General features: G+C 39.3%; 1 protein-coding gene across 6 annotated transcripts in view; it reads right to left on the reverse strand.

Moving 5' to 3' along the window:
- SIK3 (SIK family kinase 3) overlaps positions 1-26,634 on the reverse strand; it is a 246,769-nt gene that overhangs the window by 108,623 nt on the left and 111,512 nt on the right. For all 6 annotated transcript variants that reach the window (XM_044257900.1, XM_044257898.1, XM_044257903.1 and 3 more), the window contains exons 2-3: positions 7,626-7,742; positions 4,417-4,480 (exon numbers count right to left, since the gene is read on the reverse strand). In XM_044257900.1, the coding sequence (XP_044113835.1) occupies positions 4,417-4,480; positions 7,626-7,742 (181 nt within the window). The remainder of the gene's footprint in view (positions 1-4,416; positions 4,481-7,625; positions 7,743-26,634) is intronic.

Genomic DNA, 26,634 nt, shown 5'->3' on the forward strand with positions numbered 1-26,634 from the left:
AAATCATACATATATATAATTTCATACAACTGCTTATTAAAATATATTAAGAGGAGAAAGGAGAAAAGTATGCATCTCTTCTGTCTTTTACAATTATGTAATTACCTTTATTGGTGTTCTTTATTGGTGAACCCAAATTACCATTTGGGGTTACCTGCTTTTACCCTAAGAACTTTCTTGAGTATTTCTTGTAAGGTGGGCCTCTCCGTTTTCCAAGATCAGGGAATTCTCTCATTTTTTTATTATTGGGTGAAGGCTTTATTTTGCCTTCATTTTTGAAAAATAGCTTTACTGGAGGTAAGACTTTGGTTAATAAGTTTTTCTTTTTGAACACTTTGAAAATGCTATCCTATTGCTTTCTGGCCTCCATTTTTTGTGCTGAAAAGTCCAACGTGAACCTAAGGGGGCTCCCTTTAAGTGACACCTCATCTTTCTCTTGCTGCTTTTGATATTTTCTCCTTGTCTTTGACTTTCACGATTCTTTCACAAGCTATCTGTTTGAGGATCTCTTTGTGTGTAATCCTACTTGGATTTTGTTTAGCTTTCTGCCTACATAAATTATTGTTTTTCAATAATTTGTGAAGTTTACAGCTATTATTTCCTTGCATATTTTTTTCTTTTCCTTTCTCTCTCATCTTTTGGTACTCCCATTAGACATATGTTGTTGCACTTGATACTGTCCCACATTTCTTTGAGGCTATGCTCATTGTTCCTAGTTTGTTTTTCTCTTTCTTCTTTAAGTTACGTGATCTCCATCAATCTATCTATACAACTGCTTCTTCTTCTCCAGGTCAAGTCTAGAGTTAGGCTTATCTAATGAATTTTTAAATTTCAGTTATTTTATTTTCCAATTCCATATAGTTCCCATGTGGTTCATTTTCTTAATGATCTTTATTTCTTTATTTATACTCTAATTTGATATGACATCATCATCATATCTTCCTTTGGTACTTTAATTGTGAGTTACTTTATTTCTGTGAACATGTCTATAATGGCTACTTTAAAGTCTTTTCCTGATAAATCTGACATGCGGTGTCTCTGACAGCTTCTTGGCTTGTTTTTTTTTTTCCAGTGCATGGCTCATACTTTCCTGCTTCTCTGCATGTCTCATATTTCCTTATTGTTGGAAACTACATATTTTAGATAATGTATCACAGCACCTCTGGGTACTGGTAATGCCTTTCTCCTTCTAGAACATGTTATTGTTATTTGCTTATTTGTTTAGTGACTAGTGGACTATTTCAGTGAAATTTATTCCCCCAACCACAGTGTTCAGCTTCTAACGTTGTTCCTCAGGGAAGAACAGATTTGGTATATCCAGTTACCCTCAGATCACTGCATCATCATGGTTCAGGAGGGCTCTCTTCCTTGACCACACCCAGCTGTTAGACTCCAATAATTGCTGGTAGGTTGCTCTATTGTTTTCAACAATGCCCTGGGGAATAAACTGGTCTATAAACAAGCCAATCAAATTCTGGTTCCTTTGAAGGAATAGTTTCTGAGATCAGTGTTTGATTTTTTGTTCCAGTCTCTGGAAGGCTGTTGTAATTTTTATTCCCTGGATCACTCCTAGAGTATATACAATGTCTTTTACCACAACCTCCACTATACTTTAGAATACTTTTAGGCTTCAAGTTCTTCCTTCTCTGTTGCAAATGAAGTCTGTTCCTCTGTGAACAAATGAGGAGTGATCAGTTTTATGGTTTGTTTCTCCCTTTGGGCAAATCTCTGAGCCAGGGCTCTAAAGCTAGGTGTGGGGGACAATGGCAAAGTTCTATCTGAGTGGTAATTCCACTGTAGGAGCTGAGAGCTCAGTGGAAGGAGACAGGACACAGGCTGGGGTCCTCTCAGTTTTCCCCTCCTGGGATGGAACAACCAACCTACAATCTGAGGCAAGAATGATCTGGGCTCCAGTATTCTCAACATGCCACAACCAAATTCCACACGTAGGGGCTAGGCCAAAGCGAGTCCCCGCTCCTGCATGACATTCACCTAGGACTTGGCTACAAAAACAGGCAGCTGGAGACAGGAAGAGAATGCTGATATCATGTTCCTCCCAGGAGCTAAGAGTCTAGGTTGGGGTTGGGGGGACCTGTGTTCTAGGCCACAGTAGTCCTAATTGGAATTTCTACCTCACTGTGCTGGCAAGGAGGAAGGAGGGAACTGTACTGGTTTAAAAACCACTCCCAGAGGCACCTGGGTGGCTCAGTTGGTTAAGCATCTGCCTTCAGCTCAGGTCATCGAGTCCTGCATCTGTCTCCCTACTCATCGGGGAGTCTGCTTCTCCCTCTGCCTCTGCTCTCTCCTCTGCTCATTCTCTCTCTCTCAAATAAATAAATAAAATTTTTTTTTAAAAACCCCACTCTCATTTCTTACCAAATTTTCATAGATGTTCTTGAATAAATGTCTCTTCGTTTGCTATTCAAACTTAGGACTATGGTTTTGGGGGTTTTTCATCATTTTCATGTTTCATTGGGAAGAGGGTCAGCAGAGCTCCTCACACTGTCATGACAGAAGTCAATCTCCCAGCTGTTCTTTTTTTTTTTTTTTTTTTAAGATTTAATTAATTTATTTATTTGACAGAGAGATCACAAGTAGGCAGAGAGGCAGGCAGAGAGAGCGGAGGAAGCAGGCTCCCTGCTGAGCAGAAAGCCCGATGCGGGGCTCCATCCCAGGACCCTGGGACCATGACCTGAGCTGAAGGCAGAGGCTTTAACCCACTGAGTCACTCAGGCACCCCCTCCCAGCTGTTCTTTCACATGGATGTGAAGGATCAGTATATGTGTGATTGAGGACTCTCTATGTGTGATCTGATTTAATCTTCACAACTGTGGGGCAGACACGATAGACAGTGCTTTTACAGATCATGAAACTGAATCCCAGAATCATTTAATAACTTCCTCCAATTAAATCAACAAACAGGGGGTAAGGAGCTTACTCCAAACCAGGCCTAACTGCCTCCAAAGCTCGTATTCCTGATCATGCCAATTTTTTTTAATCTTTTATACAGATCCTTTTAAAAATCAGAGCTCATTTAAAAAAAAAAATCAGAGCTCATGAGCAGTTACATCCCTATGCAGTCACTATGATTTCTTTAGGAAATACATCATTTTCTTCCTCATCTGCATCTTTTATAATAACACTACAAGAAGTCCTATTCTGTTTCCTCACGTCTTACACTACATTTCCATAAAGAATCTCTGACCAATGGACTTTATCTTTGCTGTACTTTTTAAAATCTGTTTTCCTGAAGATCTACCTATTAGATCTGATGTGCAATGGGTTTGGGTCTTTGATTATTATAAACATTAAAACGACAAGGTCTCTTTTCTCCCAGGATTACCTTTCTGCATAAGTACATACAAAAAGCCAATTAAAAATACTATTAAGAAATGACGATAACTCCTTTAAAAAAGACTGAAGCTTCTTAGGCCCAAATTATAAGATTCCAGGGAAACTTTAACACATACACATACACACACACACACACACACACACACACACACAATCCATACAGTCACAACTGACCAGTCATCAATAAGAATATCGCACTTTAAAAGTGATCTCATGCTTTTAAATGTACTTAAATTAGGAAGCACCAATATTCAAAACACAAAATATTTCTGACCACAACTGAAACCAAAACACAACTAAAAAAAAATAAATAAACTAGACAAATGTAAAGTATAAGAAGAAACCTTTCTCTTTACTTACAAAACAAAACAAAACAAGAAAGAATAAAAAGACATGTCAAAGCATATTTGGAAATTTAGCTTTTACCTCTGCTTGGCTCCATTTACCACTGTTATAAAATAAATTTTTTTGGTCAGTTTTACCACCTCAAAAAGTCTGATTTCCTGGTAGCAGATTTCACTGCTTAATTCTGATGCTGCGTGATGTCTTAGAGGAAAAAATAGTTACTGTAGACAAAACCTCCCAACAGAAGAACCATCCAGGGAACGGTGAACACATGGTACAGAATATAGTTACATGTTATATTTAAACAAAGTTTAAAGAAAGCATTAGAATGAGACTGTTTGCTCCCAGTGTCTCTTTTCTCACACAACAGAGGCCCACACACCAGGCAGCTCTGCCACATGTGGTAACCCCCAGTGGAATCCGGCAAAGCAAAGACCCTCGGTCCCACGTTCAGTAGGGGTGTTTGTTTTGGGAGATCTGTAATCTCCACTGTCAACACCTCACTGGAATAAACAAAACAGCTCTGCTGAGGAAACAAAGACAGTGAAGGGACTTAAACAGGTAAACCAAATAAATTAAAATTCTTGATCGAAAATGACAGCGCTGGGGGACAGCATCGAGTGACAGCTGCTCAAGCGGCAAAGGCACTGACCGGTTATTTTAGGTTCGCTAGGGTGTGCGCAATAGCTTTTTAAAGAATGCAATAGAGGTACTTACCAAATATTTCCCCTCCACTAGCATATTCTGTCACCAGATAAATCATCCGCTCTGTCTCCATAACCTGGTACAAAGGCAGGAAAGCGTCAGACAGTGACACAAACGACAGGCTGATATCACAGGAAGAGAAACTAATGACTCCTCTTTTGTCATTTGAAATATTAATAACCATTACTGCTTAAAGGAAATTTAAAACACTGGAGTGGGGAACAGGCATAAATGAAGAAATGGGGAAAAAGGGCATTCGTCCTCGTTCTTTTAAGTAGGTCATATTTACTGCTTGAGAGACCATCCTTTTGTTGTTCCTTGAGGCCTCTGCAATCTCGTAAGCTCCACAAAAATGAGAAGCAAAGAAGCTGCCAAGAATCAGAAAGTTCACATTCAAAATTGATCACTTCAGGTTCAAAAATGCCCCCCCTCACCCACAAAAGTCAATCAAAGCGAAATCAAAGCCTGGGAAAAACAAGGGGGAATTACATGTGGATATGTTTTTTTAATGGAAATAACAACTTTCCTCTCTGTATCCACTTATTCAAAATTGGGAATAATAATGTAAATACGCAAAAGTTCAAGTAATCTACTCATTTGTATTTTGTTTTGGTCCCTATTTTGCCTTTCTTACTTAGTTGTAGTGTGTTGGCAGTCCTTTCTTCCTTTTTTACCTTTTACATTAAATATTTTTTAAAGTAATATATGAGCATCTATGCTCATGATAAACTTCTTAAATAGATGCTATATTTTTTTAAAAAGGCCAAAGAGTTCCTTCTTCCCAGCCCCCTCCATTTTATTCTCCCAAAGGAAACACTGTTAATAAGCTAATTTATTCTGTATCATTCTAGAGCAGTGTTGACCAATGGAAAAAAATTACAGGCCTCATATATAATTTTAACTTTTCTAATAGCCACATTAGTAAGTAAAAAAAAATAAAATGCAATTAACTCTAATATTTTATTTAGCCAGTGTACCCAAAATATTATCATCTCAAAAAAATTTAATCATAAACTACTTTGGTTTTCACATTAATGAAAAGTATTAAAATTAAAAATTCAGTTCCTCATTCACTCTAGCCAAATTTTAATACTCAATAGCCATGTGTGGCCAGTGGCTATCATACTGGAGAAGAGAATTTTAGACTTTCACCGTAAGTCACAGTTAATTATTTTGCTAAATTATTTCCGTTACTTGATCGTTGACATCTTTACACATCAATACCATATAACAGCGTTATGTGTTATAACCACAGATCTTCTGAATGGTTTCATGGTATTCCATCTTATAAGTGCACAGTACTTTTCTAATCTAATAACTGTATCATCCTTTTTTTCTCTTTAATTTTTAAGAACTCTCTATATTGGTGATATTAGCTCATTGTTTGTTACATGCATTGCCACCAGGCTCTTTCTGTATGTTGATTTACATAACAATAACAAACATAAGTGCTCTAAACATAAGCAGGTATTGAGAAAAAAAAAGAAAAGAAAAAAGTAAATGTCATACTGTAAATCTCTTTTGTACCCCTGGGTGTACAGACTTTTATTGACTGCAAATGTTCCTTTCCTGTTAAATTTTTCAGTAGCTCAAAATCTTTCCAACACAGTTACCTGTATTTAGCTCCCTCTAGAAATTGACAGGACTGAAGTTTTGGCAAATGACCTGAAAACTACCTGGATACTATTTACAAAGACAACTTGACAGCCATTCACCTTGGCAGCCCGGAATCCCCCATTAACAATACTCGCTGCCAGAGAGCAAAATTAAAGCTTAAAAGAGGACATTGTTCAAAGTCAGGGCTGAAAGTATGAGAACTCCTGCCAGCTAATGAAATCTTGGGTAAGAAAGATCAACTTGGATAATTTAGTTATAAGGTTAATACCGACAAGTTAACCTCTTGAGAAAAGTCAGCCTCATAAGCCCCACAACTATTTAGAGATGATTTATTTTAAAAAGTGAGGTCAAGAAGTTTCCTCAGTCGATCAGGATAGGAAGGAAGCAGAGGTTAGACACCTCCGAGTTTGCAGACACAAGGCTTCAGGCAACACTAGGAAGCTTTCACGGGTCTGCTTCTGGGGCATGATGTAGGTGTGGTTCAACAGAACTGAGTCTGATAAATTTCAACAAGTTGGCTCCTGCTGATCTAATTCATTTCATGATGTGAGCAGATGATGCCAGAAAAGAGCCCTAGAACTGTAGCCTTAACCATACACACTAACATCACGATATGCTTTCTTTTCCATAAAATTAACAACTATGAAAGCCTGCCCATTGAACCTCCACCCTCACACACGGTGCCATGCCTGGGCCAGTAACCGTTACTGCAGACTAACAGCAGCAGATGAACCGAGTGGGTGGCCACTTCCTGGACAAGTAGGTGACGGCTGTTCTAGTAGAAAGCAGTGAGCAGGGCTGGCCCTGGGCAGAGGCCGAGCTGTGGCTGCCTACACGGTGCAACCTGAGAAGCACCCCAAAGCCCCACCCCTCCCAAAATGTCTCTTCCAACAGCCTGCTAAGGCAAGGTCCTCTCTTCCTATCTGGCTTGAAATTCATCATTAGATTTACTGCTTTTGCAGTAAGGTAAGGGAATCGTTGTTAAGGATGGCAGGAAATGTGCACAGTTCTTGGGAAGCTAAGAAAACCAGAATGGAAATCTCTTCCATTACAACAAATCAATCTTGAAGTGCTTATCAAATGCTACCTTAGGAAACGAAGTCTAGGGCCCTACTAGAAAAGAGGTGGGTTCTAACTGACAAAGGGGCCATACTTAAAATACCCTTTGCCATCCTAAGTCATACCGGGATCACAGAAAGGAGTACTTAAGAAATGTTATAAAAAGATAATGCTTTATTAACCTCTAGCTTTTCATCCCTAAAAATTCTCTGTTCCTTTGGCTTTTCCATTCTGTTTTAGTATTCGGATCTACATAAATAAGTTCTTGACATCTTCTGAATAATCCTTTGGCGTAATCCCCACACAGAATGATACCCATGTTTTAAAGAACAAATTTAAAAGGCTTACGTGGGTAAGGCGGACTTTACTAGTAAAGAGCCAGATCAAACCTGAGTGCCGAGTGGGCAGGAAAACAGTAGGATAAACGTGTAAACACAGAAACCAAGAAATGCTGCAGATGTTCACCCAGACACCTTTTCTTCTATACACACAAGTGGCTATTCTGGGTTCTTCGCTCCCATAGGCTATATCACAAAGGAGCCTACCTGGTACAGCCTGATGATATGGGGGTGGCAAAGCATTTTCATAATTTGAACTTCCCGGAAAATTTTCTTCAAGTTTTCTTCATCCAGCTGGGTCTTGTCTATGATCTTGATAGCAACCTGAGAACAGAGGAAGAAAATTTACTCTGATGCATGATTAAAAGCAGTTCACTACAGAAAATTAAATCCACTTTAAGACGTTATATTCCACATAACGCAAATTACCAGCATTTTGTTTACATTTTGTTTACAGAATGTCAATGAAGAAAATTATTTTACTCTTTTTAAAAAGTCAGGAAATGGATTCCTAGCAAGTTGGTCTCAAAGGAACAGATTCCAAAAGCTAATGGGTCTTTCTACCATTTCTTAAACTGCTCTAACGGTAAAACCCTAAGACAAACAAAATACTTCCTAACTCCACAGATGGGATCACAGTCTGGCAGATCATGCTTTGATGCAGACGATGGTACGCCGGGTCTCTTACGAAGAGGAAATGCTTAAAGGACAAATACAGGACGAGTTAGTAAGATTTGACCAGAAATTCCACTGGTGCATCCCACAGCTCACCAGGTGCTAACATAACTCAATAGTAGTAGTAGTAGTAGTGGCGGGGTACGGCGGGGTAGTAACAGAGTCACTATATACCAAATATTGCTGGGCACCAAGCAGAATCCTTAATGCTTTCCAAGTACTAAACCACTGATACCTCGCAATACTTTACATTACTGTTAACCTTGTTCCACAAATAGGGAAACTGACACATAGAGATGAAGTAATTTACCCTAGATTAAGTCATTTACAGCTAGTATGCACCAGATTCAGGATTAAAGCCCAGGCTGGTTGGCTTCACAGTCAAATTCTTAATGGTAATGTTCTAAAAATCTGAAGATCTTTCTGTACTGTATATACACTGCTTAGCAACAAACATCTATTTTGCCCATCATTGTTAAGATATCCAGCAGCATATACATTTTTATTATTTTTGTAAGATTTTATTCATTCAACAAAGAGAGATACAGTGAGAGAGGGAACAAAACCAGGGGGAGTCGGAGAGGGAGAAGCAGGCTTCCCGCTGAGCAGGGAGCCCAATGCGGGGCTCGATCCCAGAATCCCGGGATCATGACCTGAGCCGAAGGCAGACACTTATAAACGAATGAGTCACCCAGGCGTCCGGCACATATATTTTAAAACAGAATGAAAGACGAAGAATTTTTTTTACTCTACCAAATCTAAACTTCTTCACTATTCTTAGTGAAATACTCAAAATACTATGTTGCCCTGAAATAAATCTATATCTCTTAGTTGATCAGTAAATAATCAAAGAATATTAGTCTGATGAAGGACCAAGCAAAGCTAAATTCTAGCCCCTTCCAATTCTTCTAATTCTATGATTCTAAACTCTGAGAGAGGGAAAGGGACCTTACTGAGAAAAATTTTAAAAAACCAGGGGAGCAAAATACCAATAATAAAAATGCTCAGCCCAGAGCAATAAAGACTATATGGAACTACACAAGGTAGATGATTCCAATGTAAGAATGACTAACGTAAAAGTAACTTTGAAGTTGTTTCAGGTATTAGAATGAGGACTGATGGAAGAAAGGCCCAAGGAGACAAATTTCAGCTCAATTCCAAGAGCGTCCAATCCTTGCCTAATGATGGAATGTGATAAGATGAGCTGAATGTAGTTTAAGCTACCAAGATTCAATCAGATACAGCCTTAACTTCAAGGAGCGCACAATCTAGTAGGGGAGAGTCATACATGAAACAGACAACAATGCAGTGTTGGAAACAGAATCAACAAAGCTATAAGCAAGGTATGATGGTAGAACAGAGGATGGAGGGTGCCTGGGTGGCTTAGTGGATTAAGCCTCTGCCTTCCGCTCAGGTCATGATCTTAGGGGCCTGGGATCGAGTCCCACATTGGGCTCTCTGCTTGGCAGGGAGCCTGCTTTCTCCTCTCTCTCTGCGCCTGCCTCTCTGCCTACTTGTGATCTCTTGTCTGTCAATTAAATAAATAAAATCTTAAAAAAAAAAAAAAAACAGAGGATAGAGTATGACCTTCACCGGGGGGAGAAGCAGACACAGGGAAAAACTTCACAAACAAAGCAGAACTTGAGAAAAGAAAGAACTAGGATAGGCTGAGAAGGGGTTAGGAAATTATATGAAGAGAAAGAGCAGAATCGTTAACAAATCACACCAGCTGTTTGATCTCCTAGAAGAAGTCTTCTATCATCCCACCCTGGACAAGGGGGACAGCTCAGTGGCAGGGCGTCTGAGTGCCTCCCATCAGCATTTCTACTTCTCCTCATTACTGTGCCGTATCACATACAGGACCTTAACTCCAGCAACTGGTCTGGCATCTGTACCTGGTTCTCTAAGAATAGCTCCCAAACACAAAAATCACAGTACACAATGTCCTCTTACAGAATAAATATCTGGGTTTCAATAGTAATTAATTATTAATAAATGCTTACACATGAATAGCACATTATACTTGACAGATTGTTTGCATATACATAACAAGCTTAGAAACTTGCAGCCTTAGCCCTGTCACAGAGCTCCCCAACTAGTGTGCTAGAAATGGGTTACAGGTGTACCCAAGGCCATGGATAGGTGGCAATGGATCACCTCCAGCTCAAGAAACCTCACTTGAGGGGCGCCTGGGTGGCTCAGTGGGCTAACCCTCTGCCTTCAGCTTGGGTCATGATCTCAAGGTTCTGGGATCGAGTCCCCCGCATCAAGGTTCCCTGCTCAGCGGGGAGCCTGCTTCCCTCTGCCCTCCCTCTCTGCCTACTTGTGATCTCTGTCAAACAAATAAATAAAATCTTAAAAAGAAAAAAAAATCTCACTTGCTTACCATAGAGAAAATAATTATTTTCTTTGTGCGCCATGAGAATAGAAAGCAATACTAAGATCTGTTGATTGTCAACAACTGTCCAAGGGCCGGGCCTCAGTTCGCCTAACCTGCCCGTGCCTGCCAGTGGACGGCACAGAAACAGCACTGGGGTAGAGGGTGGAGGTGGTTAAACAGGGCCTTCAACACATTTGACCGTATTTTTGTACTTTTTCACCCATAAGAGAGAACTGAGTCACACATTAACTGGGAGAGTCATAGGGCCTCCCGACTCACTCCTCCGATGAACTCCTTCTGAATTTCAAATGCGTTCTGAGGCAGTAAGATTTTCACAAAGGCAGAGAAAACCAAATCTAATCATCTATGAGAACACAGCTGGCTACAAGATCTTATATCCCACGCACCTAGAAACTATTTTTAATTTGACAGAGATAATGGTATAGTATGGATGTAGTTCTGCATTTCATAACAAGTGTATCTGTCTCCCCTTATAGAGACTATGGCCCCACATACTGAAATGCATTCTTATCTTTTCAGGGAAAACTGCATTAAGTATGATCTGTTCTTCAAAGGTGGATGCACAGAGCTTTTAAACATCAAATCCCATCTTCTCCTCAGTGAGATTCAAGATACAACAAGGCCCCGGCAAAGCTTGGCCTCACATCTCAACACGGAGTCAAAAGGACGGACGCAGCATCCAGCTGCCTGGGTACCAAGTCTCGGAACTGCCCTTTTATAATCTTGACCAAGCTATGTCATTTGTCTGTGGCTCCTTATCTAAGAAATGTGGGCAACAGAACCTGCTCTAAAGGCTGCTGGGGACGTAAGCTCACGGCTGCAGTCTGCTTTGCATACAATGCCCGGCATGTGGTGAACAGGCCTTCCTCTTAATTACAGGGACTGCTCTGACCTGTACGTTTGTTTTCTGGAATCAAGCCTTAAACCTTAGGTATTCGTTGGCAAAAATGAGATTCGCTTCACTAAACAACAGAAACCTGGCTCTCAGACACATCAGTTCCTAACTCAAGGGGCAAGAGGAGGGGGCCAAGAAGCGAAGCAGCTAACAATTTGTGGGCCGCATTCAGAACCAACTGGCGGCTTTGAGCTGATGTGGGAAGAACATGGAAGGAATAAAGCTGGGGGTAAAACGCATTCCATTCGGGAGTGTCACACCAAGCCACAGGACCGAACCCACAGCAGGACCTGATCTTCAGGGCTGCGCCAGGGAGAGCACGCTCTGCTTCCCTTCACGGTGGGCCGAGGGCCCCCTGCCCTCCCGACTCAGTACCAAAGCCAGAGAGGAGGCCACACGTGCCACTGGCCACACGTGCCTGAGAGGACCACTGAATGGAAAAGACAACCTCCAAAAGCTTCGGCTCCTGTGTGAGCTGCAAACTAGAAGATGGAAGTTTTCCAGAAAATGGAAAAACACCAATGAAACCGGGAAACAGACCACGTCAGAGAGCGGGGAGTTGGCAAGCGAGTGTGATTATTTTGACACTACCTGAAGGGCTCGGTGATCGTGAATTTTCACTGCCACAGATCAGTGGTGGCTACACAATCAGGGTTTTGGCTGGAAGTACACACTTGCTGCTTGAAAAATGGAATGCGTCCACAGCACACGGTAAATTGCTAGGTAAACGGAAGATAAACTCTCCAAGAATGTTGTTAAGATTCTGGTATTGAGAATCTATGAATCACCTCCTTGTACCTCCGTATGAAAACCGTAACAAGTAAAAAAGGAAACTTCCAATATATTACCAAGGGACCATATATTTCTTAAAGTTTCTTGTTCTATATAGAATTCTTTTTCTCTTGCAAGAAGCAGGATTTTATGAACTGACGCTAATATTAATTAAACACGGCACTGTATCCAAGATGTTGCTTACAGATACAGCTTGCCTAGAGACCTTGGGAATTTCTCTACCCAAGATATTTCCATTCCATGACCCCTTTTTTCACTGGCATGTGGCATGACAAAAAATTAAATTCAGATTGTGTCAAATTTAAAGTCACAGTTCTTTATTATTCATTCTAGAAGGGGGGGAAACAGCTATTTCCCCCTTTTAGTTCTCACTCCTAAACCACAGTTCCTTTAACTCTTACCTAATTTTTGCAAGCACAGTAATGTTCACAGGGAATGGAGTTGAAAAAACAGTGCTTTCTTCACAACAGGCAATAATTCACTTGCGTATCCTGACACCGAATTCACAGGCAAGATAAGGAGACAATAAAAACCAATAAGCCAAGGAAAGGTTCAGTATTAAGATCAAAACAAACCACCCTTCCCCCTCACCCATCAGGAAAAAAAGTGGGTTCTTTCATTCAGGAATATGCAATGGCAAATGGGACAGTTAAAGAAAGGAACCACTTAGGAAGAAAATGCAGACCACAAGTGCTAAAATTCCTCCAGAAAGAGAAAGTGCACTCCCCTAAACCAGTATGCAGATGTACACACAATAATTTCACAAAATACAGTAAGCAGACTGAATGCTTTTAAGAAGGGAAAAGAAAACATTATGAGTGTGGAGAAAAGGTTTTTTTGGTTTTTTTTCCCCCCAATGTTCTCTGAAGCAGTTCTACTCATTGAAATGCCTTAAAATTTGGCAGATATCAAACTTTCTGCCATTGTGAATGGTTTCCAAAGGGGTTGTTTTTACCGTAGGTTCTGTAGCTACATTTTTTTAAAAGATTTAATTTATTTATTTGAGAGAAAGAGAGAGTGCACAAGCAGGGGGAGCAGGAGGTAGAGGGAGAAGGAGAAGCAGGTTCCTGCCAAGCAAGGAGCCTGACTCAGGGCTCCATCCCGGGACCCCGGATCACAACCTGAGCGGCACGCAGACGCTCAACAGAGCCACCCAGGTTCCTTGGTGTAGGTAAATTTTTATTATCTATTCTTGATTTCTAGATCATTCTCAGCTCAGATCTAGTATCATTTCACAGTTGAGATATGTACTGTTCAATACGGAGCACAGTGGCCACATCTGACTACTGAGCACTGGGAATGTGGCCAGTGCAAACTCCTATGCTATGAATGCTAAATACAGACCAGATCTCAAAGCCTTAATATTAAAATGAGAATATAAAAGATCTCATTGATAAATTTTATATTGATTACATGAAGAAATATCATTTTAGAGATACTAGGCTAAATAAAATATATCACGAAAAACTAATTTCAATGAAAAGGCAACTTACAGAATTGGAGAAAATATGGTAGACCATGTATCTGATAAGGGGTTAATTATCCAAAATAACCAAGGAATTCATATGACTCAACAGAAAAAAAACACAAATAACCCAATTTTAAAATGAACAAAGGACCTAAGTAGGCATTTTCCAAAAGACGACATACAAATGGCTAACACATGCCTGAAAAGGTACTCTACACCCCTAGTTATCAGGGAACTGCAAATCAAAACCACAAGATACCATCTCACGCCTGTTAGGGTGTCTATTCAAAGACAAGAGATAACAGATGTCGGCACAGATATGAGGAAAAGGGAAGCTCATGCACTGTTGGTGGGAATGAAAACTGGTACAGTCACTATGGAAAACAGTATGGAGGTTCCTTAAGATATTGAAAACAGAATTACCAGCTCCAGCAATCCCACTTCTGGGTATATATCCAGAGGAAATGAAGTCACTATCTCAAAAAGGTACCTGCACTCCCATGTTCATCGCAGCATTATTCACAATAGCCAAGGTATGGACACAACCTAAGTGTCTGCCAACAGACAAATGGATAAAGAAAATGTAGCTTATCTATCTATCTATCTATCTATCTATAGATGCATATAGCTACATTTTCTTTCTCCCCCCGCCCCGGGCTGAATAATATTCAGTTGTGTGTATATATGTATCTGTGTGTGTATGTGTGTATATCTATCTATCTATAGATAGAAAGATAGATAGATAAGCTACATTTTCTTTATCCATTTGTCTATCTATAGATAGATAGATACACACACACACACACACACAGATACATATATACACACAACTGAATATTATTCAGCCCGGGGTGGGGAGGAGAAGGCTTCGTGATGACATGGGTGAACCTGGAGGGCATTGTGCCAAGTGAAATAAGTCCGAGAGAGGAAGACAACCACATTACCACATGGTATTACTTATATGGAATCTAAAAAAAAAATAAAGTCAAACTCATAGAAACAGAAAGTAGAAAAGTGAGCACCAGGGGCTGGGGGGGGTGGCGAGCAACAGGGACAGGCTGGTAAAAGGGTACAAACTTTCAGTTAAAAGATGAATAAGGCCTGAGGATCTAATGTAAAACACGGTGACTATAGTTGATAACACTATTGTATAACTGAAATCTAAGAGGATAGAATTGAAATGTTCTCACCAAAAACAAACAAAACAACCAAACAAACCAAAAAGGCAAATATGTGAGGATGAACGTGTTAATTAACTCAATCAGGGGAGTCCTGCACGATGTATAAGTATACAAAACAACATGTTGTGCTCTTTAAAATCTTACAATTTTGTCACTTACACCTCAAGAAAGCTGGAAAAAAAAAACAACAACTAGTTTCACCATTTCTTTCTATTTTTGTAAATATGACTACTTGAAAAATTTTTTTAAATGATGTATGTGGTCCACATGGTGGACAATGCCAGTAAGCTGCCTGCTCCAACACGTACTACATGAAGATGACTTCTGAAATACTGGACTCAACGTTGAGAACTGCCAGTTACTGATCTTGAAGAAACTTGGCAGGTTGCAATGCACTCAATGCTCAAACACAGCCTTGGGAGAGAATCTTAAATTAGGTCTCGAAAGTTGCATTCCAAGAACTCAATTTAATTCCATTAAAAAATGTTTATTGAACAACTGATGGGCTTAAGGTGGTGCCCTTGTGCAGTCCGGTAGAGGCTAGTATCGAGAGGGTTCTGTGGAAAAATTAAGTTTTACTCTTTTTTTTTTAATTTTTTGAAGATTTTATTTATTTATTTATTTATTTGACAGACAGGGATCACAAGTAGGCAGAGAGGCAGGCAGAGAGAGAGGGAGGGAAGCAGGCTCCCCGCTGAGCAGAGAGCCCAATGTGGGGCTCAATCCCAGGACCTTGAGATCATGACCTGAGTCGAAGGCGGAAGCTTTAACCCACTGAGTCACCCAGGTGCCCCAAGTTTTACTCTCCTAAGATAGTAGGCTAAACTGGCAGGCACTAACTGGACATGATTAATGATGTCCCACATGGCCATGGTCAGGACGTTAGCTGGCCATATTCTTGGGAAATCCTGTCTCCTGCGTTGCAACCAATCAAGGAGGACTCCATATTTGAGTCAGTAACAAATAGCCAAATCAAGTTTTAAGGGACAAAGCTAAGACAGATATTCAGGAAGAACGGACTATCCTATCCATTTTACATATCAATCACAATTCCCTTTCTAGAACAATATGCAACTGTGAAGCCTAGGGATTGACTGAGATGTTGGGATTCAAGCCAACAGGAGGACGCAACACGACCACCAAAAGTAAGAGTAAATCAGGTTTCAGTGAATCCCAAAGGAAACCGTTCATAATATCTAGCGGGACTTAAGGTCACTTACTTTTCTCTACTTCTCTGCTTTGGCTGTACTAAACAGTAGAAGTGAAATTGTTCTTGTATTTACATCTGGAGGATAGAGACTCGGGAGCTTCCTGAAGTGAGAAAAGGGACCATGAACCATACGTTATTCTTGGAAGAATTCCTAAGTTGGAACATGGTCAGATTGTGCATAATTAATCAAAGGAAATTTTCTGGTGATTACTTGGAATTCAAGGGAGAGAAGGGAAATTTTTCAGACAAAAAGAAAATGATTCCTCAGTTCCAGTAATTCCCATCTGGTTAACATTTACCCTCTCAGAAAGCAGAAGTCCTAGAGTATCTCTAACATAATGGGCAACTCTCAGCCACACCGACATTACTACCACTGCTGTCATTTCAACACTGACACAGTGCCGGCAACACTTTGCGTGCTTTCCACAACGTTGAAATCAACTCCTGCCTTTAAGTTTCCCACTGAAATGAACTAAGTGAACAAGGAGTGGAGAAGAGGATGGAGTTGACCATAACAATGAAGAATTACTTACAAAAAGCAGTGCCTGACCCATTTCTAGGTATCTATTTCCAGTTGATCATGACTTGGAAGCTGAAGAGGGAGATTGAGAATTGGACCAATGGCTTAATTCCAAGGTTAGGGACCTATTTAAAAGAATACCCTGAAGCCCTCAAACAAAGGGCAGAAGGGAAAGAGCAGGAAAGAGGCAGTGGGACTGAAGAATGCAGAGCAGAGAGGAGACTTTGAACACTGAGGGACCGCAGGAAGGCATCCGAGAGGAGAAGAAAAGGATTAAGAAGGAAGCTCCAATGGTTCAAACTGGCCATCAAAGAACAGTATCCCAAAGAAAATGGTATTATGAAAAAATAGTAATTATCAGAGCAATGTTCTGAAGTAAAAGAAAAACAAGGAGCAGCAGTTAGTCCAAGGCAAAATTTAAAGTTATGGTAGAAAATGAAGCTATGAAGAATGGCAGTTGAGTCCCAGAGAAGAGAGATTAGACATGTGGGTGAAACTTGGCAATGACCTCAACTGTGAGGTTAGACGGAGGCAGAAAGCTGAATGAATTTCAAGATGAATTTTCTTAATGAAGTACTCTGTCCTGGAGTGCCAGCTCATGGGTAAAAATAACACACACTCACAGAAGAAGTGCGCTCTTCCCAAGGACGGCATTTGTCAAGGAGCCTGTGTCCCGTTAAGCACATTTCGCTGCAGCACCTAGAACACTCAAGCTCTTTAAAGCACCAGCTGGAAAGAATGCTGAACTCAAGTGGCACGCATAACTTTCTTATACTTCCCCGATGGAGATTTATGACACTGAGCATGGTGCTAACCTTACAATGGTAGTGTTGTTCCTGGTGAACAAAGTCAGCAACAGTTCATATTTTAAGTTGTTTTAAATTATATTAATATGCCCCCAAGGCCTAATAAGACAGCCTGCAGTAGCAAAAAGTTGAGTGAACCAAGGGAACACAATAACAGCTGAAAAACTACCCTAAATTCCTCATCTTTTACATTTCCCAGCTCTTTGGTAATGAAAACAAAGGGAAAACTGGAAGCAATCTCCATTACCAGGGAGCACCTTATCCTCCCCACTTCTGAGACCTGCTTGTCACGCGTGCTCACGTACCCTACTGCGAGCTGTCACAATGTATGTCTGTGTCGGACCAGGCTATCTAGTCTGAATGCTGATGCTGGGCTGTCTCCCCTGAATTAAAGACCCAGTTTCCCTGTGCCTGTTAGGAACATGGCACCAAGTACCTTCTGATGGGGTTTCTCAATCACAGCTGCACACCATTAGTGCTGGCAAAAAAAAAAAAAAAAAGCCCCTCTGGGATTCCACCAAAATGGGACTATTTGGGGTGGTGGCTTTTCGCATTTATTCTGGCTTCAATGAGTTCCTTATAGTTAATGGTCATCACATTTGCAAATCAAACAGATTTTATATTTCCATGATTAATGTTTGTGTTTGATGGACTGAAGAGTGAAGTTTAAGTAAATTAAATCACTCCTCTAGAAAGTCTAATGGTAAACAATTAATTCTCAAATTTCTGGTATTTATTCTAAAGGCAGGAAGAACACTATTGATAATCCTGCCATAAAAAATATGAAAAACTGTTCTATTAAAATGTAATTCATTATCATATGTATTATTATTGTATATATCTATATGTTAACCGTTTGTACCACATTGAATGTAAAAACACAATTATATGAAGTATGTACTTAATATAACAGACTTCACATTTAGTAAACTTGTTTGTCCTTTCCTGTAGCAAGATTAAATGCATCCTAAATTCTGACCTTCTATGACAGTCCTAAACTGACGTTACAGTGCAAGTCTAGAATTTTGATAACCTTTTAAAGTATCATCAAGAATTTTAAGTTATCAAAATGGTGCACTGACTGACTAAAATGTTGAATACAGTTAATACCAGTGAGGGGCTTTTTTAGCCATTGAAAGTATCCGTAATTTAAGCAAAAACCAACCCATTACACTGTCTTTGGGGCCCTCTTCTGATCTTGACAAGACTGTTTTTAAGCAAGTTGATAGGACCCATAACTCACTACCAAAGAGATCCACCCAAAATCTCCAGACATCAGAAAGTTTCATTTAAAGTAGACATACTTTAAATATCTTCTCAAAAAACAACAGATCGTGAGGAAAATCACAAGGAATGAGACTGATGAGATGAGAGAACGCAGAGAACTGTAAGGAAATGAAGCATTCATTGATAATAACCTCATACTAAAAATAATTATTTCTCCAGTTTAGAAGTCCTTTTGAATTTTCCTGAGGTCTTTGGGTCACAGATTTCTACAGAGAACACAATGACATCTTTGAAACAAAGTCAAACAAAACCCCACCCATAAATCAAATGTACTTTTCTGAGTAGAAGATGGCACAGAATAAAGAGTTCAGGGAAGGAGAGACATCAGAACTAACATACACAGTATCAGGATATTTTCCCTTCTAAAAAAGTCTTGCTAATACAATAGAAACCATAATATGAAAGAAAGAAGGAAGAGAGAGAGAGAGGAAGAGAGAGGGGAGAGGGAACAGGAAAAGGAGAGGAGAGGAGGGAGGGAAGGAAGAAGGAGGGAAGCATGAAGGGATGAAGGGTGGGAGGGAGCTACTCTGGCTAACTTTGGGCAAAAGGTTTAGAAACAGACAAACATATTAGAACCCTCAGGCTCTGGAGAACAATTTGGAAATCACTGGGATGGCCAAAGAGCACTGGACCAAGAGCTGGGATCTAGGACTCCATTCCCAACCCCATCACTAAAATACATTTGTGGCAAACCTTGGGCAAGTGTCACCAGCTCTGCAGTCCTCCACATTCTGATCTATTACATAAATGTGTGCCTGTATGTACTTGAAAGCAGGGTTATCAAGACAAAAGCTTCTCACTCTGCCAATTCCTAAAGAAAACTCTCAAAGATATTGGTTTGGTTTAATTTTTTTTTTTTTTTTACGTTCTAAGTTTCATTCACATTAAGTAAAACAGAATCACTAGTTAGATAACTCTCAGTCTTGAACAATTAAAATAGTCAAGCCACCAGGGCGCCTGGGTGGCTCAGTCATTAAGCATCTGTCTTCAGCTCAGGTCATGATCCCAGGGTCCTGGGATGAGCCCCGCATCTGGCTCTGCACAGCGAGAAGCCTGCTTCTCCCTCTCCCACTCCCCCTGCTTGTGTTCCCTCTTTCGCTGTGTCTCTCTGTCAAATAAATAAATAAAATATTTCAAAAAAAAAAGTCAAGCCACCTACTTTTATAGCGCTATATAATGTAGGACCATGTGCTAAGCAAAAAAACTGCATTTACCACAGCCGAGATAGCCTCAGGGAATTTGCTCCTAAGTATTACACTTCTCACTTAAATTAAGCAGCAATTACATTAAACTAAAGCATAACACCACTGTTTACCTAGGAAAACCTTGGCCTGTGCTGCTAATATTTTCACTATTGGTAAAGCCAAAGTCTCCTACTACTGATACTAATAACATTAAATAATCAAGTATATTGATATCAATCTCCCTCCCGCTTAGAGAAACCATGGTAGATTAAATTAAATGAAATGTGATACCAGCCACAAATAAGCCAAACTAATTAACCCATAAAATACAACTTAAATGAGAAGACACTAACACTGAAACCAAAAAGCCAAGTCTGAGGTCTTGGATACGCTATCCAAACTTGATGAAACTGTAATTATAGTAAGAGTCTTAGAAATGAAAAAACCGAGTGTTTAGTTCAGTTTGTTTCACATTTTTGCGTTTTAGACAAGTTAATTCCAATATATTAAACATCAATGTAGTAATAGCTAAAATATACTGAGCACTCACTGTGTGCCATGGTAATATTGCTTTTTTTTTCCTTTTTACTATGGCACCCTTCCAATATAGACAAAAGTAGACAGAGTATCATAAGTAGCCATCATTAGCTTCAACAATTATTAACTCATCAGCAATTCTGCTCATCTACACCTCCATCAAGTTCATCCAAAATCCCAATCACCATGTTTCATCGGGAAATATTTCAATTATTTCTTTAAAGAATTCACATTCCTCTTTAAAAACATAACCATGGAAGGAGCATTATTGCGCTGGAAAAAATGAACAATAATTACAGGCCTCAGCTCTTCATGCTCACAACCACCCGACGGAGTTAGAACTGTGATTAGTCCCATGAGACATGGATGCTCATAGCACTGGTACTACAGTACTAGCCAGTACTAGTTCAGGTGCTAGTACCTCGCCCTGGAGCTCTAGACCCTAAGCCCTTAATTACATTATGTTTTGCCACCTCTGAGAACTAGATTTCATGGTATAGTAATGAGTTCTTTAAAATAAACATAGAAAACTGGCTCACAAAGGAATTAATGACGGACAACACCAGAAGCCAACAGAAGTTTGAAACAGAGAAAGTATACCACAGTGCCTCACCTCTCCTCCAACTGCTTTCTTCACTTCTACATTTATGCTTCATGAACACTTCGACCTTCCTTCATTTACAATAATGCCAGTCATTATAAGGTTTATTCTTTCCATGGCAACCCACTCTACCAGAGGTACTCTGGTCGATTTTTAAGAGGTACTCAAACCAACTGTCATCAAAGAAAACTCACTGGATAGACTCTTACTCAAAAATAAATATTCTCTACAGAAGTCATACAATATGTAACAGAGAGACATTATGGTGGCCAACCTCCAGTGATTCTACACACACAATAATAATATATATTCACACCTTTGTGTAATCTCTTCCCTCACCTCCTGCTGGACTTGGAGGTCTTGTGGAAGTAAGAGGCCATGTTTCAGAAGACCATAGGAAAAGCAACCGTGGGTGTTCTCAAATAACTATAGGCAGTATCTTTTTTTTTTAATATTTTATTTATTTACTTGAGAGAAGAGTCCGAGAGACAGAGCACGCGCGCGAGAGAGAATGAGAGAGAGAGAGCATCGGGAGGGACAGAGGGAGAGGGAGAAGCAGACTCCCCACTAAGCAGGGAGCACCACATGGGACTCTATCCCAGGACCCTGGGATCATGACTTGAGCCAAAGGCAGACACTGAACTGACTGAGCCAGCCAGGTGCCCAATAGGCAACATCTTAATAACATGAGGGTGTCCTCCAGCCAAACGGCCTGCAAAAAGTTAGTCATAAAGTCACAAGGACTCAATTCTACCAACAGCCTGAACAATGAACAATCTTGGAAGGAAGTGAGTTCTTTCCCACCTGAGTCTCCAGATGAGAATATCATCTACCCAATACCTTGACTGCAAATTTGTAAGACCCTGAGTGGAGGATGAGACTGAGCTGTGCCAGGCCTTCTGATCCACAGCTGGGAGATAATCAATGTGTGCTCTTTGAAGCTGTTAAGTTTTAGTTGCACAACAAGAAAAAACTAGTACTCATGGTTCTTCACGATGTAGGTAACGCTTACCTCTAGGAAATTCCAGGCCAGGAAAATCTCTTCCATAATTTATGGTCTAGAAATCTAGCAGTTTCACAAAGAATTCAAGCATTCGAACAGAACTGAAGCTCTTTCTTGAGCAAAGTTCTGGCCCTCCTTAAGCTATTCTGGCAAGCCCTTTCTGTGAAAACTTAGGTAAAATCTTCACTGGAAAAGGTAAGCATGCCAGACTCATTAGTTTTCAAACAGTTACTTTTGTCACCTGCAAAGATGGTACAAAAAGTATGTGTATATGTAACTTCCTTCCAAAGAGGACAATATGGAAAGGGGGAGAAAGAGTAACCTTACAGTGGAGAAACCTGACACACACATTTCCGCCGGGTGACCAAGGTCATTATCAGCAGTGATAATCACACTGAGAGCATCTACCCTTATCAAGGGGTTATGTGATAAGAAGGGCACTTTCTCTTTTTGGTCCTTCTCCCTAAAATATATAACCCCCATCTAATCACAACAATTTCCAGTTGAGGGGCATTCTATGAAATACCTGACTAGTATTCCTCAACACTGTCGAGGTCATCAAAAACAAGGAAAGTATGAGAAAACTATCACAGCCAAGAGGAGCTTAGAGATATAATGACTAAATCTAATGTTGGATCCTGGATCCTGACACAGAAGAAAAAGACATTAGGTAAAAACTAAGGAAATCAGAAGAAACTCTAGACTTTAGTTAATAATAATGTAGGAATATAAGTTCATTAAGTACAACAAACATATATTCTAATGTAATGTATGAACGAATAATGGGGGAAACTGCATGTGGGGTATTTGGGAACTCCACCATATTAGTAACTTTTCTGCAAATCTAAAACTACTATAAAAAAGTTTATTACATTTTTTAAACAACCATACGCATCGCATTTCAAACATCACAACAAAATACTCTGCTCTTCTAGCACCACAGTCAAGTTCAGTCTCCTATCTACTGTATTAGATAACCTCAATTTAATGCCAGAGACACCAGACCAAAATCAGTTTTCTATTCTTTCCTCAATTCCAATAACCAGAAAGCTCAATAAACTAAATTTTACACCAGACATATATCCAGGGTCAAAACTAAATTTCCATATGACAGATATTTTGGAATTTTTTTTTTAATTTACAATGGAATAATCTTTTTTGTTGTTTCTTCTTTTTCTTTTTTTTTTTTAACATAGTTTTGTGAACCTGACAGCAAACCATGGACAAATTCTACTTTACAGTTGAGGGCTGTGCAGGGCTGGGAAATACACTTTATCACTTGTATGGCTTCCTTTTGCTTAATAATGTAAGTTAAAGAACTCATCGTCAGTTTTGGTTCCTTATATTGCCAGAAAGCAAACCCTAAGTGAACTCTGGTAGCCAGAGTTAGCCTAAGTGTTCTGGTAAAATTATATCAATCTCCCTTCTTCCCTACAATATTTGGCTCTTATTCTTTTAAATATGTTTAAAATTTTAGTAAAAGATATTTACTAAAAGATAGTTTAGTAAAAGATATTTTTACTAAAAGATATTTTAAATTTTTTCCAACAGTAACCTTTTAAAAAAAATTTACAAGTATTTACCCAGAGAAAAGACAAGCAATTCACTAACAAGACATTTATAAGACAAATACATTAGTTTTTTCCCCCTTAGAAGTTTCCCTGCTCTCCCGTATTTTAGTTCTTTTTCAGAAAATAGCTGTATTGAGATATTATTCATGTAATATACAATTCACCCTTTTAAAGAATACGATTTAGTGTTTTTTAGTATATTCACAGGGTAGTGCCATCATCACAATAATCTAATTTTGAACACTTGGTCCCCCTAGAAGAAATCCCATAGCCATAGGCTGCCGCTACTCATCCCCCCACTCCTCACCAGCGCAAGCAACCACTAACCTACTTTCTATCCCTATGAATTTGCCTATACTGAGAATTTCATAGGAGTCCTACAATATGTGGTCTTTTCACTTACCATAATGTTTCTAAGGGGCATCCATGTTGTAGCACGAGCCGGTATTTCATTACTTTCTATTGTCAAATAACAATCCACTGTGAGGACAGACCACATTGTAATGATCCTGTTGATGGTTTTCTGGGTGTTTCCACATTTTTGCTATTATGAATGACATTGCTATGAACAGTCATGTAAAATTTTTGTGTGGAGGTGTCTTCATTTGGATTTAAACATAGGAGTGGGTCATATGGTAACATACTGGGATCATACAGTAACGTCATAGATATTTTTAGAAATTTTAAGGAAATGGAAAAGTGGCTATCTCATTTTACATTCCCACCAGCAATGCAAGAGAAATTTCTAACATCTCTACATCTTCACCAATACCAGTGTTATTGGCCATAGGATTTCATATAGCCACCCTCATGGGTATCTCATTGTGGTTTTGATAAGGTTTTCCTAATGACTAATGACATTAAGCATCTTCTCACGTTTGCTGGCCTGCTGTATGCCTTCTTTGTTCAATTTTTAAAATTAGGCTGTCTTTTTATCATTGAATTGTAAGAGTTATTTATATATTCTGAACACAAACCTCACAGATACATGATTTACAAATATTTTCTCCCATTCTGTGAGTTGCCTTTCACTTCTCTGATGGTATTATTTGCAACACAAAAGTTTATTTTGATGTAATCCAATTTATCTATTTTTCATTGCCCCTTGTGCTTTTGGTGTCAGACCTAAAAAAAAAACCTGCCAAATCCAGATCACAAAGATTTGCTCCTATCTAGGAATTTTATAGTTTTAGTCCTTACATTTCTATCTGTGATCCATTCTGAGTTAACTTTTGTGTGTGGTTTTTGCAAAGCAGGGGTCCAACTTCACTGTGCATATGGATATCCAGCTGTCCCAGAACCATTTCTTGAAAAAAAATGATTCTTTCTCCTTTTAATTGTCTTGGCACCCTAGTCAAAAGTGAAATGACCATACGTGTAAGGGTTATTTCTAGACTACTGAATCTACTCCACTGATGCATTTGTGTATCCTTATGCACACTGTCTTTCCTCCTAGTTCTTGATATTCCAGATATCCACATTCACCTTACTCTGTTGAGGCTGATAATTAGTAAACAAAACAATGGGTTTAATAAGTCTCAAGCACCAGATATAGAACCTAGGAAGACCCAGAACCCAGTTGTGATTTTAGCAACTGCTGATGAACCAGACCAAAAAGATTTTTGCTTGTGGCTTAAGGGGAACTTAGTTTTTAATATATTTTTTAAAAAATCGATAAAGCAAATAATAAAAATTAGAATAAAAACAACCAACCAACTTAGCATATTAACAACAAATAAAGCAACTAAGACATAAAGTAACAGTTACTAGGCAACCACAATGATAACTAAATGGAATGTGTGGTCAAAACTATTACTTCGACTCATTCATGCATTCATGTAAATGTGTATGTTTAGATCTCAACTACTTCCTTAAAAAAAAAAAAAGGAAGTGTTTACAAAATCAAATCTATAAAGTGAGACAACTAAAAATAAAAACAAATCAATGGATTTTTTCAGCCACGGTGACCTTGGGATATGGCCAAACATTTCCAGATCAGCAGGCATGCAAAGAATTCAACAGCATCACGCCTGTGAGTCTACCAGCAATGTGCGTACAGGGAAACTTCTAATATATGGGACGGGGAAAACTGTTAGACCTTTCAAAGAAGTAGATGTAAGGAGTTCTGGCCCTCATCTCCCAAAATCTCTGCTTTTTAACCAAAAAAGGATGAAGAAAACCAAGATTTCTTTGTTCTCTGGTTCCTCCAAAGTAGGTCAGGTCTGTGTGTAATTATTGGGTTTCACATTCCTTCAGAAAAGGAAGAGATGTCAATGCATGGAGATTTTTAACAAACAGCAGACTCAGGCTAGCGGTAGAGGCAAGAGTGACTTTGCTGCTAACCAAAAAATAAACTGGGAAACAGTCTTTTGTTTTACAGTAAGCCGATTTTCAGACAGGTTAGGAGAAGAGGCCTAGTTTCTCATTCTAACTACAACAACTGAACTTGAACTTGTGGATAAATCCTCCTTGTTTCATCTGCTGCTCAGGCATGCTCCCCAGTTAGCAAGATTGACAGAAACTGAAAAATAAGTTCATGTATTTACTGGAGGACTTTATATGCAAGAACATCGATGAAGAGATTAAGAAATAGTCTTTGCATTACCAAAATTCTGTCCTTAGAAAAAGAATCACTGCAGGTTCCTTCCCACAACACACTCACAGAAATTTTTATGGCAAAATAGGTCACATACAAATCCTGGTGCTTTATGGGCTTTTCCATTCCACCCCCACCTCAGAATAACCACTATCTTAAAACTCACGTTATCATTCTTTTGCTTCTCTTTACAACTTCCCCATATATGTACCACCAAACAACCTATTGTTTAGGTACGTCTGTTTTTAAACTTCATGTAAGTAGAATCACATTTATTATTTTTAACTACCTTTTTGATCCTGGTGATATTTAGAAAATCGTTCCAAGAAATGCATGGAGTGGTATCTAATTTGCTTTATGCTAGTCATCCTTTTCTGAATACATCAACTTTACGTATTGCTTCAGAGTTGCTAGATAGTTGAGTTGTTTGCATTTGTACCTATTTTGAACAGTACTTTAAATACTCTTATACAAGTCTCCTGGGCCACG

Source organism: Neovison vison, chromosome 7 (assembly GCF_020171115.1).
Source record: "Neovison vison isolate M4711 chromosome 7, ASM_NN_V1, whole genome shotgun sequence".
Classification (NCBI taxonomy): domain Eukaryota; kingdom Metazoa; phylum Chordata; class Mammalia; order Carnivora; family Mustelidae; genus Neogale; species Neogale vison.